Source organism: Letharia lupina (assembly GCF_014066315.1).
Source record: "Letharia lupina isolate WasteWater1 chromosome Unknown contig_13, whole genome shotgun sequence".
Lineage (NCBI taxonomy): Eukaryota > Fungi > Ascomycota > Lecanoromycetes > Lecanorales > Parmeliaceae > Letharia > Letharia lupina.
In genome coordinates, this window is record NW_023502982.1 from 308605 (window position 1) to 326545 (window position 17941).

At 35.0% G+C, this 17941-nt stretch overlaps 2 protein-coding genes across 2 annotated transcripts; one reads left to right on the forward strand and one right to left on the reverse strand.

Moving 5' to 3' along the window:
- Positions 1-10826: 10826 nt before the first annotated feature.
- Positions 10827-12755, forward strand: HO133_001595 (uncharacterized protein; the record flags this gene model as incomplete). The annotated part of the gene is made up of 2 exons (XM_037292525.1): positions 10827-11101; positions 11150-12755. The coding sequence occupies 2 exons, from the start codon at positions 10827-10829 to the stop codon at positions 12753-12755; spliced, it is 1881 nt and encodes a 626-aa protein (XP_037151064.1).
- Positions 12756-13123: 368 nt separating this feature from the next.
- On the reverse strand, positions 13124-17795 carry HO133_001596 (uncharacterized protein; the record flags this gene model as incomplete). The annotated part of the gene is made up of 3 exons (XM_037292526.1): positions 13124-17190; positions 17249-17454; positions 17509-17795. 3 exons carry the CDS (start codon positions 17793-17795, stop codon positions 13124-13126), a joined length of 4560 nt encoding a protein of 1519 aa, XP_037151065.1.
- Positions 17796-17941: the final 146 nt, after the last annotated feature.

The window sequence follows — 17941 nt, forward strand, 5'->3', positions numbered from 1 at the left end:
CCTTATTCTTTTATATATACTAATTAATTCTATTAATTTTATTAATATAAATATATTTACTTTTAATATTTTTATATTTAATTAAATAAAAAAAGAATTTATAATAGATAAATATAAAGAATATTATAAAGAATATTATAAAGATAATTATTAATAATAATAATATAATAAACTTACTCTTTATAATCTTATATTAATTTATTTAATTAATATAAGAGAAGTTAATATAATAAATAAATATAAAGAATATTATAAAGAAATTAAATAATAATAAAAAATTTAATATTAAAAATACGATTTAACTCTTTAAAATCTTATATTATATACTCTTTATAATTTTATATTAAATTATTATTTAATAAATAAAGAATATTATTATAATTTAATTTATTATTTTTATTATATTAAAAAGTAAAAATAAAAATTATAATAAATAAATATAAAGAATACTATAAAGAATATTATAAAGGATATTATAAAGAAATTAAATAATAATAAAGTTTCTAATATTAAAAAAATGACTTAGCTCTTTAAAAATTTATATTATATACTTTTTATAATTTTATATTAAATTATTATTTAATAAGCGAAGAATATTATTATAATTTAATTTATTATTTTTACTATATTAAAAAATAAGAGAAGAAATTATAATAAATAAATATAAAGAATATTATAAAGAATATTATAAAGAATATTATAAAGAATATTATAAAGAATATTATAAAGAAATTAAGCGATAATAAAATTATTATTATTAAGAATATAACTTAGCTCTTTAAGATCTTATATTATATACTTTTTACGATTCTATATTAAATTATTATTTTAAAATAAGTAAAGACCTATGAATTAAATTTATAAAGTTAAATTTTTCTAAGTTAAATCGAATTTTAGCCTTAGTTCTAAGTTAAATCGAACTCTAATCGCTTACTATACGTTTTTAATCTATATATAAATATATATATATACGAAGAGAGACGCGTTAAGGTCTAATTAGAAAGGTGTATTAAGTATAAAGAATTAATTTATAATAATTACCTATAAAAAATAGAGAAAGACTACGTTTTTATAATAAGAAGTATTAAAATATCGAAAAGGAATAAAGATAATATACTAATTAGTGATATGAATTTTATATTATCTCTTATTATAGTAAAATCTTTTAAATAATAAAATAGCTATTAGAGTAAGATATCGAACGATTTTAATTTATTTAAATATATATCGTTTAATATTTCTTCTATAGAGATTTAATTAGCTATAATTATTATAGTAAATTCTTCTCTTATAACGTTATTATAGTAATATATTATATTAATATAATAGAAATAATAGATTAAATTATAGTAATATTCTTTACTTATTAAATAATAATTTAATATAAAATCGTAAAGAGTATATAATGTGAAATCTTAAAGAGTTAAGTCGTATTTTTAATGCTAAAAGTCTTATTATCGCTTAATCTCTTCGTAATATTCTTCGTATTTATCTATTATATTAACTTATTTTATATTAATTAAATAAATTAATATAAGATTATAGAGAGTAGATCTATTATATTATTACTGCTAATAACTATCTCCGCAATATTCTTTATAGTATTCTTTATATTTATTTATTATAGATTCTTCTCTTATTTAATTAAGTACGAGGATATCGAGAGTAAATTAATAGAATTAGTAGAATTAATAGAATTAAAAGAATTAATAAAATAATAAAAGAAGAATAATTATATAAATAGATAAAAGGATTATTATTCGATCTCGAATACGTTTAATATAACTATAGTATTTAAATATTAATTTAATCTATCTATCGTTAACTTAAGAGAAATATATAAAAAAAATATATATTTATTTAAGCTCTTTTTAAGGATTTTTTAATATATTTATAAATAGTAATAAATAGCTATTAGATTCGCTTATAACCTCGATTATTAGTAGTAGCGAATTTATTAAAAAGTAATCTAGAGGCGTTAATAGAGGCTCTAAAAGATAAATAAAAGGGATATATATATTTAAATCGAACGCGTTTAATATAACTATAATATTTAAATATTAATTTAATCTATTTATCGCTAACTTAAAAGAAGTATATAAAGAAGAACGTATTTATTTAGACTCTTTTTAAGAGTTTTTTAACGCGTTTATAAGTAGTTAATATAGTAATAGATAGCTATTAAACTCGCTTACGACCTCGATTATTAGTAGTAGCGAATTTATCGAGAAGTAATCTAAGAGCGTTAATAAGGGGCTTTAATTAGATAAGAAATATCGAAGATAATTATATTTATATTAATGAAATTAATAGAATTAATAGAATTAATAGAATTAATAGAATAATAAAAGAATAATAATTATATAAATAGATAAAAGGATTATTATTCGATTCTAGACGCGTCTAATATAATTATTATAACTATTATATTTAAATATTTATTTAATTTATTAATAGTAAGTTAAACTTTATAATTTTTATAGCGTTAGAAAGCGTAAAGAAAGCTCTATAATTTAAGAAATTATAAAGTAATTATATATATCGCAAGCTAAGTACTTTAAAGTATAAAATTTTTATATATAAATTTTTAATAAGAGAGCTTAAAAGAGCTATTAGGCTAATTTAGTCGATCTAATTAAAGAGCGTAGCGAACTCGAATTTATAATTAACTATATATATAAATTTAAGATTTTTAAACTTAGCTTTATCTTATTCTATTATATAAATAAAGATCTATAAATTAAATTTATAAAGTTAAATTTTTCTAAATTAAATTTAATTTTAATTTTAGTTCTAAGTTAAATTAAACTCTAATCGCTTACTATACGTTTTTAATCTATATATAAATATATATATACGAAGAGAGACGCGCTAAGATTTAATTAGAAAGGTATATCGAGTATAAAGAATTAATTCATAATAATTATCTATAAAAAATAGAGAAAGACTATCTTCTTATAGTAAGAAGTATCGAAAATTATTAAAAAGAAATAAAGATAATATATTAATTAGTAGTATAAATTCTATATTATCTTCTATTATAGTAAAATCTTTTAAATAATAAAATAATTATTAGAGTAAGATATCGAACGATTTTAATTTATCTAAATATATATTATTCGATATTTCTTCTATAGAGACTTAATTAGCTATAATCGTTATAGTAGATTCTTCTCTTATAATATTATTATAATAATATATTATATTAATATAGTAGAGATAATAGATTAAATTATAATAGTATTCTTCGCTTATTAAGTAATAATTTAATATAAAATTATAGAGAGTATATAACGTGAGATCTTAAAGAGCTAAGCCGTATTCTTAACGATAATAGTCTTATTACCGCTTAGTTTCTTTATAATATTCTTTATAGTATTCTCTATAGTATTCTCCATAATATTCTCCGTAGTATTCTCTATAATATTCTCCGCATTTATCTATTATAGTTTCTTCTCTTACGATATTTCTTCTATAGAGGTTTAATTAACTATAATTATCGTAGTAGATTCTTCTCTTATAATGTTATTATAGTAATATACTATATTAATATAATAAGAATAATAAATTAAATTATAATAATACTCTTCGTTTATTAAATAATAATTTAATATAAAATCGTAGAGAGTATATAACGTAGAATCTTAAAAAGCTAAACTATATTTCTAATAATAATAATCTTATTATCGCTTAATTTCTTCGTAGTATTCTCTATAGTATTCTTTATAATATTCTTTATATTTATCTATTATAATTTCTTCTCTTACTTCTTAATATAGTAAAGATAATAAATTAAATTATAATAATATTCTTTACTTACTAAGTAATAATTTAATATAAAATTATAGAGAGTATATAACGTAGGATCTTAGAGAGCTAAGCCGTATTCTTAATACTAGAAGTCTTATTACTACTTAATTTCTCCGTAGTATTCTTTATATTCGTTTATTATAGATTCTTCTCTTATTTAACTAAGTATAAGGGTACCGAGAGTAAATGTGTTTATATTAATAAAATTAGTAGAATTAATAGAATTAGTAGAATAATAAAAGAAGAATAGTTATATAAATAGATAAAAGGATTATTATTCGATCTCGAACGCGTTTAATATAATTATAATATTTAAATATTAATTTAACTTATCTATCGCTAGCTTAAGAGAAATATATAGAGAAGAATATATTTATTTAAACTCTTTTTAAAGGCTTTTTAACGCGTTTATAAGTAGTAATAAATAGCTATTAAGCTCGCTTACGGCCTCGATTATTAATAATAATAAATTTATTAAGAAGTAATTTAAGAACGTTAATAGAGACTCTAAAAGGCGAGTAAAAGAGATATATATATCTAAATTAAACGCGTTTAATATAATTATAATATTTAAATATTAGTTTAACTTATTTATCGCTAGCTTAAGAGAAGTATATAGAGAAGAATATATTTATTTAAGCTCTTTTTAAGAGTCTTTTAACGCGTTTATAAGTAGTAGTAAATAGCTATTAGACTCGCTTACGGCCTCGATTATTAGTAATAGTAAATTCGCTAAGAGATAATCTAGAGGCGTTAATAGAGACTCTAAGAGGCGAGTAAAAGAGATATATATATTTAAAATATTAAGTAATCTTTAAATAAGGGGTATTGAAGATAATTATATTTATATTAGTAAAATTAATAGAATTAATAGAGTAGTAAAAGAATAATAGTTATATAAATAGATAAAAGAATTATTATTTAATTTTGAATACGTCTAATATAACTATTATAACTACTATATTTAAATATTTATTTAATTTATTAATAGTAGACTAAACTTTATAATTTTTACAGCGTTAGAAAGTATAAAGCGAGCTCTATAATTTAAGAAATTATAAAGTAACTATATATATCATATACTAAGTACTTTAAAGTATAAAACTTTTATATATAAATTTTTAATAAGAGAGATATAAAAGAGTTATTAGGCTAACTTAGTCGATCTAATTAAAAAGCGTATAGAACTCGAATTAATAATTAGCTATATATATAAATTTAAGATTTTTAAGCTTAGCTCTATCTTATTCTTTTATATATACTAATATACTAATAATATATATTTAAATAAATTAAAATTATTTAATATTTATAATTATTTTATTATTCGAAAAATTTTACTACGATAGAAGATATTATAGAATTTATATTACTAATTAATACGTTATTTCTATTTCTTTTTAATATTTCGATATTTCTTATTATAAGAATATAATTTTTCTCTATTTTTTATAAATAATTAATATATTTTTCTAATTAGATCTTAACGCGCTTCTCTTTATATATATATATTTATATATAAATTAAAAACGTATAATAAGCAATTAAAGTTTAATTTAATTTAGAACTAAAGCTAAAATTCGATTTAACTTAGAGAAATTTAACTTTATAAATTTAATTTATAGATCTTTACTTATATTTAAATATTAATTTAATCTATTAATAGTAGATTAAACTTTATTATTTTTATAGCGTTAGAAAGCGTATACTAAGCTCTATAATTTACGAAATTATAAAAAAATAGTATTTATAGAGAGCTAATTATTTTAGAGTATAAAACTTCTATATATAAATTTTTAATAAGAAAACTTAATAGAGCTAGCGAGCTAACTTAGATAGTCTAGTTGAAACGCGTAATAACCTCGAATTTATAATTAACTATATATATAAATTTATATTTTCTAGCTTAGCTCTATCTTATTCTTTTATATATATTAATAACTATTATAAAGAGTTAAATAATAATAATTAGATTAAATAATAATATAATATAATATTAAAAAATCTTTAGAAATAAAGTATACGATAGTAGCTGTAATAGTTATAAGAGAATAATTATAATATTTTTATTCGAATATCGTAAGAGCTCTTACTAGAGAATATAAGAAGTAAGTAAGATAACTAGATCGAATTTAGACTGCAATCGAGGCAACATCACTTATTTTCTTTATTTATTTTTATTATTTTTATACTTATTTCTTTATATTATAACTTTATTATATACTTCTTATAAAATAAAAACTTTAAAAATAAGTCGTTATAAGGGCGATATCGTTAAGAAGACTAAGTTATTTAAGATAATAAATTCTCGAGATCTTAAGTTACTAAGATTAATATATTAAAAAAAGAAAATTAAACTCTCTATAGAAGAACTTTAACTTAGATAACGACGTTAAATCGTTTTAGAAGTAGTCTATTAAAGAATTAATATATTTTATATAAAATAACTATATAAAATATCGAATAAAAGCTTATAGATATATTAAATTTAAAGAATAATACGCGTAACGAAGACTATAAATAATAAATCGAGATTTTCTCTTTAGAATATACTATTAGATATCTATAAAACTCGCTTCGAATAAGAAGATTTAATGCTAGACTATATAAAAAGACTAAATATAAGTAAATTTCTTAATTAAATAAAAAGATTTAATAGCATTATAGCTATAATCATAAAGATAAGATAGTAAAATATTTTTAAATCTTTATTAATTAGATAAATAAGATATATATAGATTCTACTACTATATAAGCTAACTATATATTTAAAAAGAAAGATTTAGATTAGCGTTACGCTCTCGAAAATATAGCGAAAATATTATTACTTAAAAGGATTACTCTATATATATTAATCTTTATCTTCTATTATTATAAGAGTAAGCTATAATTCTATAACGATTTAAATAATATTTCGAAGCTATATATTAACGTATATATAAATATCTCTAAAAGAAAATAGTTTTTAAAATAACGAAAGAATAAGATTAAAGAGTAATTCTATTAGAGTAAACGCTATTTATAATAGACTATAGCTAAGTCTTATAATATCGAAGTATAATTAAAAAGAAATTCTATAACTTAGTTATTCTATACTAAGAAAATTCTATTATTATATCTTAAAGAGATATAGAAAGTTAAGCGAAAAACTAATAAAAAGTATATTCTTTAGAAGGATAATAATCTAAGTTATAGTACTTAATTAGCTATAAACTACGCTTAAACTTATAAATAATAGTATAATATTTAGATATTAAAATATCTCGTTTAGTTATTAAATCTAAATCTTATAGAGATCGTATAAAATATTCTTAAATAAAGGGTATATCGAAAGAAGTGAAAGATGAAGAATAACTTAAAAAGAATTATTCTCAAGAAGTGAGAGGGTATTTCTCTAGAGGAAATCTAGGCTAGAGTCATCGGGGGTGATAGAAGTCTGAATACCGAGGTTTACCCGGCTACCTGTAGGCTTCCTATCAAAATCAATATTTCAATTCTTTAGATATCTATCTAATATCATGAAAGTATCACATATCTCTATACGTAACCCTTTATTAGTTAATCATAAAGCCACTATTCATCGTAAGACTAAATTTTTCGAAGCGGTAGATACTCGAGACCTTAATCGATTAGTTAAAGATATATATTATAATAAGAATCTAAAGTCTTAAATGAGCTATATATAATTACGTAGAAGATAATTACGTAATTTCCCTAGCATACGATACTCTAGAAAATATAGGCCTAGCTAAACTCTAAAAATTTCTACCGACACACTATAGAAAATAATAATATCATTCAAAAATTCATATCGTTGAGATCTCTTATAGGTTTAGCTTAGTTTCTTTCATATCGCCGTATATATATATACTCTAATTAAAGCTTTATAAGCTTAAATAAAAAATATTAAAATATATAAAGTTATTAAGATAAAAGATATTAGTATAAAGAATCTCGAAGAGCGAGTATAATACGAATATCGAAATTAAGAATATAATATTAAGGATTTCTAATAATACGTCGTATTTATAGACGAAGCTTATTTTTTATAAAACGCTTAGCTATAAGAACGTATATTACGTACATCTATAAATCTAAAAAGTTTCTTTCCGCATAATTTTCGCCGGGTCCGTACTATAAGTACGATTTAGCACGATTTAGTCTATTAAGTAGACTTTATCTATATCTAATCCTTTTCGCCAGTTCTATTAATTTAGTAACTTTAAAAAATTTTTAGTAACTTTAAAAAATTTGCGTAATATACTCTAATATACTCTAATAAGTACTATGATTCTATATATATATAGTATTAATATATATTATCATTAATATACGCATTATTATACGTTATATTAGAGTATTATCTACGCGATTAATTTCATTAAATCGTTTAATTTCGTAGTTAAATTTGAGTTAACGTTAATACTTATTATCGTAGAATCTTACCGTCGCAACGTCGATTATTAGAACTTTTCTTTTTTTATATATATTACTACTAAACTAATAGAACTGGCGGAAAAGATTAAGATAGTTATTAAATCGATGGAATTTTAGCTGATTTTTGAGATAGTTGCTGAACCGACGGAATTCTTAATTTCAGCCCTATTCGCAAGATCAGCAATTTGAAATTTAGTAGAAACTTTTCAGATTTGCAGATGTAAAATAGATACTCGATATAATATAGAAAATATAAAATCTCGGTCGAATCTAGAGCCCTATTTAGTGTATATATTCGAATCTATCTCTTAATATTATAAATCTATTCGAATCTATTATAACGAGAATAATTCTTCTATAATAAAGATTTAGAAGCCTTAAAAGTCTATACGACGTTCGAAATATAAGATTACTTTAAAGTATAAGAAACGAATTAAACTCTAGAAAGAATCCTTATCTTATAAGCTCGAAATTAAAGAAAAAGGTAACTCTATAACTTAGAATTACTACGTAAACGAGCTTCTTTTAGATCATATTTAATAAGTCCATGAATTATATATATATGCATCGAGATGAAGTAAAGATCGAGATATTCTAATAAAGGATAGGGATCTTAGTTATAGTAAGAAATCTAGATCAGTAGATCGGGCCAATCAACTACATAATAAGAATTAAATTAAGACTCTATAATATTTAGCTCAATTATACGATCTTAATTCTAAAGAAGATATCTGAAATGTATTAAAGGCCTATATATATCGTCGATAAAGACGAAATAAGGCGAAGTTGATTAAGGTGATTATAAAAGAATTTGAGGGGATAGAAATGAAGGAAGTCCGGTCTCATATCTGTGAAATGCCTTGGCGATATCGAATGCTAGTAGAAATAGGTGGTAAACGTATCAAGTCGGCATTATGGTGATGTGTGGTAGTGGAATATGTATTCTAGTCTCCCAAGCCTACAGATAGCCGGGTAAACCTCGGTATTCAGACTTCTGTCACCCCCTGGTAGAGTAGATAAGATATTTAAGCAATATATCTAGCTAGTAAATAAATGTAATAAGAATATTAAGTCGACGATATAGTAGTCAAGTAGCATGGAATAGATGGAAATGTAGTCATTCAATGCTGGAGAAGCTATATCCAAATCCGGCCTAGTTACCTTACTGACTTCTTGCACCCCCCTGGAGCCCCCACCAGCACATGGGAATCTGATAGGGGTCCAAGCTACCCCAGGATTCGGCTCAGGGTTTCCCCGGGCTTGGACCTCTCTCGGACCTCAAAAGTCGGGGTGCTTCTATACCTCAGCCAATGCTAAATAAAATACCGTTAGCATAGTTTCAGGGTGGCTGCGCCATATTTGTATGGGCGCCACACCAAAATAAGGCGCGACGTCGCCGAGACATCGTTGTCGTCGTCAGCGACCTCGCTGTTACTTGCAATGGGGCGGGGAATAGGGCGGGGAAGGCTTTCAGTAGTCCGCCTGCATTGCTACCTGTCAGGGCGGAATTTGTATGGGGGATGTAGCGGAGTTGGCAGTCTACTATGGGGGGTTCAGGGACACCTCGCTGTCGCCATAGAGGGGGTTCCATTAGGGGGTTCCTTATTAGGGGTTGCATTAGGGTTCTATAATACACCAAAGCCTCCCAACCCGAACCCCCCCGGGGGAACCTCTGAAAAAAACAAATAAATAAAAAAAAAAAAAAAAAAAAAAAAAAAAAAAAAATTTTTTTTATTTTGTTTTTTTTATTTAATATAAAAATAAAAAAAAAAAAAAAATAAAAAAAAATAATAATTAATAAATTTTTAAAAAAAATAAAAAAAAAAAAAAAAAAAAAAAAAAAAAAAAAAAAAAGTTAAAAGGGTTAAAAGGAGTAAATTAGAATTTTTTTATATCACTGGGGCGGGCTTGCTACCCTTTCGGGGGTGTTCTTTCCGTTCGTCTAGGGAGGTAGACGCCTTGCGTTTGTGGGGGGGGGGGGGGGAGGGGGCCTCGGCGGCGGGGGCCCCGCGCCCCAAAAAAAAGGGGGGGCCCCCCCCCCTTCCCCTCGGCCCACCCCCCCCTCTTCTTCTTAAAAAAAAAAAAAACCCCCCCAATTTTCCCTGGGGGGGGGGGGTTCAAAAAAAAACCCCCGGGGGCCAAAAAAAAAAAAAACCCCCCCCCCCCCAAAAAAAAAAAGAAAAAAAAAAAAAAAAAAAAAGAAAAAAAAAAAAAAAAAAAAAAAAAAAAAAAAAAAAAAAAAAAAAGGGGGGGGGGGGGGGGGGGGGGGGGGGGGGAAAGAAGGAGAAAAAGGGGGAAAAAAAAAAAAAAAAAAAAAACAAAAAAAAAAAAAAAAAAAAAAAATAAAAAAAAAAAAAAAAGGGGGGGGGGGGGGGGGATTCCCCCTTACTCTTATATAAAAAAAAAGGGGGGAAGAAAAAAAAAAAAAAAAAAAAAAAAAAAAAAAAAAAAAAAAAAAAAAAAAAAAAAAAAAAAAAAAAAGTATGTTTGTATGGCATCTTCTTGCGACCGAGATCTCATCTCTTAGTGTATGATACCATGCTATCTTAAAATTTTAGAAGTTCAATCGTCTACCCATCATGCCTCACGAGCTTTCCCTTTCCCTCCAAGCCTTCCCAACCGTCGACAAAGACAAAGAATCCCTCAAATACCTCATCTCACGCATCAACCAACAAAAAGGCTCTTTTCGCAACGTAACCGAGCAGAGCCTCCAGGAGGAGATACAGGCTCAAGAAGCAGGCGATTCCGATACGGATAACCAAGATGTTGTTGGGACGGGCGAAGAAGTTGAAGATGTCAAGACCAAGCAGGAAGAGGTCACCAAGGCGCGAGAAGATATAATCAAGCAGATAGGGTAGGATCTATTTTTGCAAATATTGGACGAAAGCTTATGGCGTCCCAGACAAGCCTACAACGAAAGCGCCCAAGCCCTCGACTTCGTCTCCCTCCTGCTCTCCAAACATGCCCCAGCCGCAGCTCAGACGACACTCTCTTCCTTTCTGCAACAAACACTACCACTTGGATCCCTAGGCGGAGAAGTCGTTCAAGCGCCTCAAGTACCGGAGCTGGAAAAGCACAATCAGGAAATGGTGTCCATTGGCTGGAGGATGCAATCCCTGAACGGTACAGCAGACTCTTTGCTGAAATCTGCGGCGAGGCTCGAAGAGGAGATGGGCAGGGAGACTACTTATTGGAATCAGGTGCTCGCAGTGAAGGATAAGGGCTGGTCACTGAGCAGACTGCCACGGGAGAAGCATACTCTTGGCGTCCGCTATGGCTTCGCTGAAGCATACGCCGACTTCCGAGACCGAGGACTTGCAGCACTCCGGCGAGATGCCGACGGCAATGTCAGCTTGGACCGTGGCCTCAGATCATCTGGAGACCAGACCCTACGAGTTCGAATCCTGCAGCAGGGGGAGCCGATTGCTTCGAGCACGACAGGCAGCGAGGGTATTTCCGAAGATGACTCGGTAACGAAAGAGATACTCAGAGCTAGAAATAGCATATTTGACGAAGAGTTACACCACGAGCTTCATCGAGAGGCGCGAAACCTCCTCAATCAAGGTGTTCGATGCATTGGCGGAAGAGTTCTGATACCGTTGGAGACTGACAAGCAGATTGAAATCGACCTTATCTCTCTGGAAGACGAAGATCTAGAAGCACCTGCTGGTGACAGTGCCATTGCAGATGCGATTGCTCTGTCTCTACGTGTTCTCCTCTCCCAGGCCCACCGGCAGAACCTACACAGACGCTCACAAATACCACCACCACTCCGAGAAAACAAACCTTCTCGACCAACATACGCACTTCTCAAACCAGTCATCGAACATCTCCAACACCAATTCCAAGTCGCTTCCCTCCAAGACTTCCTCTCAGGCCTTCATAAACCCCTTTTAGCAGCCAGTCTGCCCTTCTCGTTCAACCCACCAACGCCCCCACACAATTTCGCAGCCCTCTCTACCACCTCCGATAATCCAAACGGATCCGTGGCCGAAACACTTCTCCAATCCCTCACCTCACCCCTCCACTCAACAACCACCCTGCACCTTCCCACCTCTTCCACAACAGCCGTGATCGACATCCACACCACGCTCCTCCCACCCCACCACAGCACAACCTACACCCTCACCATACGCGCCTCGTCCCCATCAACCACCCTCGCCGCCCTCCCAACCTCAACGCACCTCACAACCCTCTCGGCCCTCACCGAGCACATCATCCACATCCTCACGCTTTCCATCCTCCAGCACACCGTCTCCATGTTCCCAACATGGCACGCCCCATCCACCATACACGGTTCGACGCTGTCCAGGACGAAAGAGAAAAGCCACTTGGCCGAGAAGGCATCGATAAGTTTGACCGGAGACGGTTTGAGTCTAAAATGGTGGCGAGGGGCGGGCGGGGACTGGAGGGCTGTTAGTTGGTATGCTGACGATGGGCAAGGGAGTGACGGTGGGCGTGGGGAGAAGAGACGGTTTGACGAGGTGTTTAAAGAGGAAGTTGATTGATGGGAGGTGAGGGATGGAATAGTACGAGCTTTGGACAGGACATTTGTGGAACACGGCACTCGAGGGCGCTGGGCCCTTTCGGCTTTCGCAGGGCCTTGGATATCAAGCCGAACACATCTCCTGGTTATGCTCGACGGTGGTGCACAGGCACCAGAATCAGTGATTTCGACCGCTGCAGCGGCATTTTGATCTGGTAGCACGCCTGGCAATCTGGAAGACGACGTTAGAAAGATATGAATCTATGTTCCATCAATCCATGATCTCGCTATGCAGTGGTATCTTGTGTAAACGGTCTCAAACTTGACCCACCCATTCAAAAGCGTGCCTGCCATATCTACATTTGACATTCCCGTGCCGGACTCTACCTATCAAACACTAGCCCTCCTTGGCGCCATCGTCCTCCTCAAGTTCCTCTTCTCCTCCGTCTCCTCCATACTCCCCGGCAAGATCCCCCTCTCCCTCAGCCCGCCCAAAAACTCTTTTCCATACTCATACCCGACCTTGTAAATCTCGTCAAACTTGCCGAAATCCAGCGTCCCGTATGGATCAATCGGTGGTCTCATATACAAGCACCCTGGTGTCGTTTTTGCCCTCTCCAATGCATCCACAGAGGAGACGTAGGCCAGTCGCGCTTGGATTTCGGAGAGGGTTGGCGGGTTGGGGTAGCTTGAGAAAGGGTTCCAGCGATTTAAGAGCGCCCAGGCGCCGGAGAGGGAGTCGCCGAATGCTTGAGGAAGGTTATCATCGAGGGAGCCAACGTCGATGGCGAAGATGACGTCTGCGCCCAGAGATTTCATGTGGGCGACTGTGAGATTGTCGACGTAGCCGCCATCAAGCAGCATGCTTCCTTCGTCGCAGAGTGGAGGTATGAGGCCAGCAAGAGACATCGAAGCCCTCACATACCTCCAGACATAGCCTGAGTCGTGAAACTCAGCTCGAGATTTAGAGATGTTGGTGGTATTACAGTAGAAATCGAGCCAGAAATCTTCCATTTGGGAGTTTCCAAACGCCTTGAAGATGCCACGGTTGAACTCATGGCCGGTGGTGTAGGATGCAGAGGGGTATGTAAGGTCGAGGGCGAAGCGCCACATGCTACCCATGCGGCCTGCAAATTTCTTTGCTCGACCGTACATAGGGACTACATCCGCGTCACGAGCGTAGAGAGCGCCGATAAAGGCACCGATAGATGTGCCGCCGATGATGTCAATGGGGATGCCGGCTTCTTCGAGGGCGCGGATCACGCCGACCTGGGAGATGCCTCGAGCACCACCACCGCCAAGAACTAGACCAACGGACTTGCCGCAGAGACGGCGTGCTAATCGATGAAAGTCTCCTTTGAACGGGGTCTCTGCAGAGTACAGGGGTGTTTGTCGAATTCGTCTTGATGTGTACTTTTGTATCTCGGCTTGGAGGACTTGGACTCGCTGTTTAAGCTGGGTGCCAAACCGTTTGATCTGAGGCTGGACCGGCTGCGAGTTGGTCCGGAAAGCCATCTGGATATGATGATGACCTCCATTGATCCACAGGCGGTTTCGTAGCCACTTGCGTGTGAGGCCTTGAGGTGAGTATCGTTCGACATGCAGCAAGACCAACTCTTTCCTCGCAGTTGTCTTCATACCCAACAGAAATTTCTCGTACTCTCCTATGCTTGGGGAGCCTTCTGCAAGTCCAACCAAAAGAATGCAATCAGCCTGAGTGATGCACGTCTGCGTCCATGGAGAGTTGACGTTCGTATCGGCGATATACAAAAGCATACCGTAGCGCTCTTCCAGATCAGCCAGGTACTGCGAAAGCTTGAGCTTGCCCATTCTCGAGAAAGCATGTCTCCCTAGGTGGTTCAGAATGGCAGCTTGGTTGAGGGAAGTCACGCCGTTGGCAACTCCTATTTGACTCAAAGCGCTCAAGAGCCTGCTTCCAAATTCTACCACTGGAACACCAGCCGTAACTGGCAAGATTGCTGTGGTCCTAAGGTTCATGGTCGAAGTCGCATTTTGCTTTGAGCCAGCGTTGGTCTTGTCCTTGCTTTGCTCAAAAGGATCCTCGATCAAAGCTCTCATTCTCTGCGCAATGATCTTGGATATCTTGATCGTGATGCCCGGGTGCTCCAGAGCGAGGCTATTGAACAGACTCTTTGGGAATTTTGCCAGCTCAGTGTCACGAATAGCATGCAACGTAGCTGGCCGTGGAGATTCGGTCATGACTTCCAGCTCGCCCACACTTTCGCCTTGTCCATACTCTCCCACCACTCTCATGTCCCCATCGTCTCGCTCGAGAATTGCTCGGAGACGACCATTTAGCACAATGTAGATTGCGTCACTTTCATCCCCTTGATGGTGTATGACCTGACCTGCATTGACTTGCACCCACTCCAAAGCAAAGTCGATATGTAGAATGAGACGTGGAAGTAAGCTAGTCAGGCGCTTTGCCATAGTCAACAGTACAATTGGATGCTTCTCCACCAGAAGCTCCAGAGATGCCCTCGGGAGAAAGCCGACATAGACATCGGTCTTCGCTCTGACATCAACAAAGGACCTGTACGAAGATATCGTGCCAACATATCCTGCGAGGCCGCCGGGCTTGATCAGAAACAAGCTCTTCCGCGACTGCCCTCTTTTCTGGGCTGCTTTTGTATGTGGAGAGTTTGTTGCGACTCTTTTCAGCGGAGACAAGCTCTGTCCCATAGACCGTGTCGTCGCCGAGCGATCATCCACATCTTTCTCACTTCCTGGAATGCTGACATCCAGGAAGCCATCAATGACATAGTAAAGACCAGGGTTCCTCTCTCCTTGTTCTACGAGAACGGCGTCTTTTGGAAAGTACACAATCTCCAGATCGTCCCGAAGTTCGCTTGTAAGGCTCCGAGCATTCGAAGGACTGGTGTTGCCAAACGTAGAATAGACCGACTCGGAATCGCCATCGCCAGAGCCCTCGTATGGGTCGATGAAGCCGAAGGCATTGTTGGTGAATGTTGCTTTCTGCCGTTGCGCATCGTAGGAAACCATGCGCGGCGACTGTTCGACGGAGTCTATCGGCTTTTTGACTACGTTTGCATTTGTGAGGCCAATGGCTTTCATGATGCATTCGAGGATTGATTGCCTGAAAAGGTCGTCCTCGTCCAAAGACTTCTGCCCGTGCACGTGTAAGCCGTTCAGGTCAGGCGCAGGCACAAAAGGGGGGTTCTCCATCTGGCTCAGCGGACTGATCATTTCTTGAAACCCTAGTCCCAACGGAGACGCCGGCTTGCTTGTGTGCATTCGAGGCAACGTCTCGGGGCGGGTGCGAGACACTTGTATGTTGGTAAGTAGATCTCCTGCGCTGATACTTGAGCGGTGGCCATGGCCCTTCCAGTGGCTAGAGGGCGCGGTGTGAGGTTCGCCGTGATTGGCCGAGAGTTTTGCTTGCTGGGCTATCTCTCTTCTCAGGCTGCTACTCGAACGACGTTTCTTAATAGCCCCTGGATTATGCAGAGCGATGCCCTTCATAAAGTCCTCAGCCGAGTCTAGACGTTCCTTTTCTTGTGTGAACTTGTGCTTCAGTCTCTCCAACGCCACCCCACGAAGATGGTTCGGTAGATCGTAGGTCGTATACCTATTCATATGCCTCTCTGTTCGCAGGACCTCAGAGGTCAGACCAAGATACGAATGCGCAGTGGCAAGCGTAACACGTTGAAGTCTGGTCAGAATGACTTGGACGATGTGTGCAGTAGCTTTGGGGTAGACCCTAGTAAGACGATGAAAGGCGGTAGCTGGGATGATGGCGATGGTGGTATCTATTGTCGCTCTCGCGACGATATCAGGATGCACAGACTTGCCATTCTCAGATCTACGGGTAGCTCCCCGTTTACCACGATCTCTGTTCCGATCATGATCTGTCCGGTGCGGATTTTGTTGGTCTGATGTGGAATTCAGAGAAAGTGGTGGAATAGCAGGCAAATGATCATTGGCAGGTGCAGTCGATGAAGCCCGACTTCTCGGATCCGTATACGCCGTCATCCGTGGGTTCTCTTCACCCAACCAAGCCGGAGTATTCGGACCAGACTCAGTCGTTGCACCGAAGGGAAAGCCAGTACTCGAAGCACTCGACACAGGCCTAGCATCTCGATCATCGTCATGGCGGAACTTGACATCTTCCGTAAACAGCGATAAGACCGAGAACAGTGATGACATCGGCGCTCCATTCTTGACCTCCGTAAGCAGCTGGTATCCCTGATGTTCTCCATCCGAATGTTCCCCCTCATCCTCATACCTCTCTGTTCCCTCATTCCAGAAGCCACCATTTGCGGCATTCTCATCCCGACTTGACTTGACGAATATTTGTACCATGCCATCAACCACCATACAAAAGCCCTTCTCTTCTTCCAAAAGTAGTGTTTCCCCAGCAATGAGCTTCCTCGTTTGCATCGTTCGGGTAAGTTCGTGGAAAACGGAGCGTTCGACTGCATCTCCAGTCAGCCAAGCTCGTATTGGGAGCCGTTTCTCTGGCTGCCTACTCACGATACCCAAACACCTTTATAGCACTCAGAAACTCGTCCAGATAATTTGCAAGACCTGGCTTCGAGTCTCCGTCTTGTGTGTCTGGGAATAGATCGATCTGAGGCTCTTTGCGCTGAGGTTCGGGAGGCAGTCGCGCATACATGTTCAGAAATCGGTATCTCACGATCCATGAGACGAGAGACGCAAAGGCCAGGACGATGAGCATTCTGAGGGCAATTAGCTTGCTTCAAGGCCATTGTCAACTCGTGGTCTATTCGTACAGGGTAGTGAAGTTCATCGTGAACGTCAAGCTGGTCGAGAACAACGCGAACAGCACCGTAGGCAAGGTAATTGTGGTGAACGTGATGATCCAAATCAGCATTCCGGGAACTCCTTTGGCCATGGCGAGCAAAGCATAGCCAAGTAAGCCCAGCCATGAGGAGGATTGAAGGGTATTTTGAGCAGTGACAGAGGGGGCCAGTGCAGAAGCTTGGGCAGAAGTAATGGCTGACGATGTGCTATGGAAGGAGGTGAGGCTGGTGGAGAGGGCAGAGGGGAAAGAATCCATGGCTATTGAAGCCCCTCTTGTGGTGTAGTTTCATGACAGCTAGCCTCCACTTGCCGATAGCGGATTAGACGTTTGCGGCAAGTTTGTGATCGGGAGAATGACTTGCATTGTTGGCGTGGGAGCCATTGAGGGAATGAGAAGGAAGA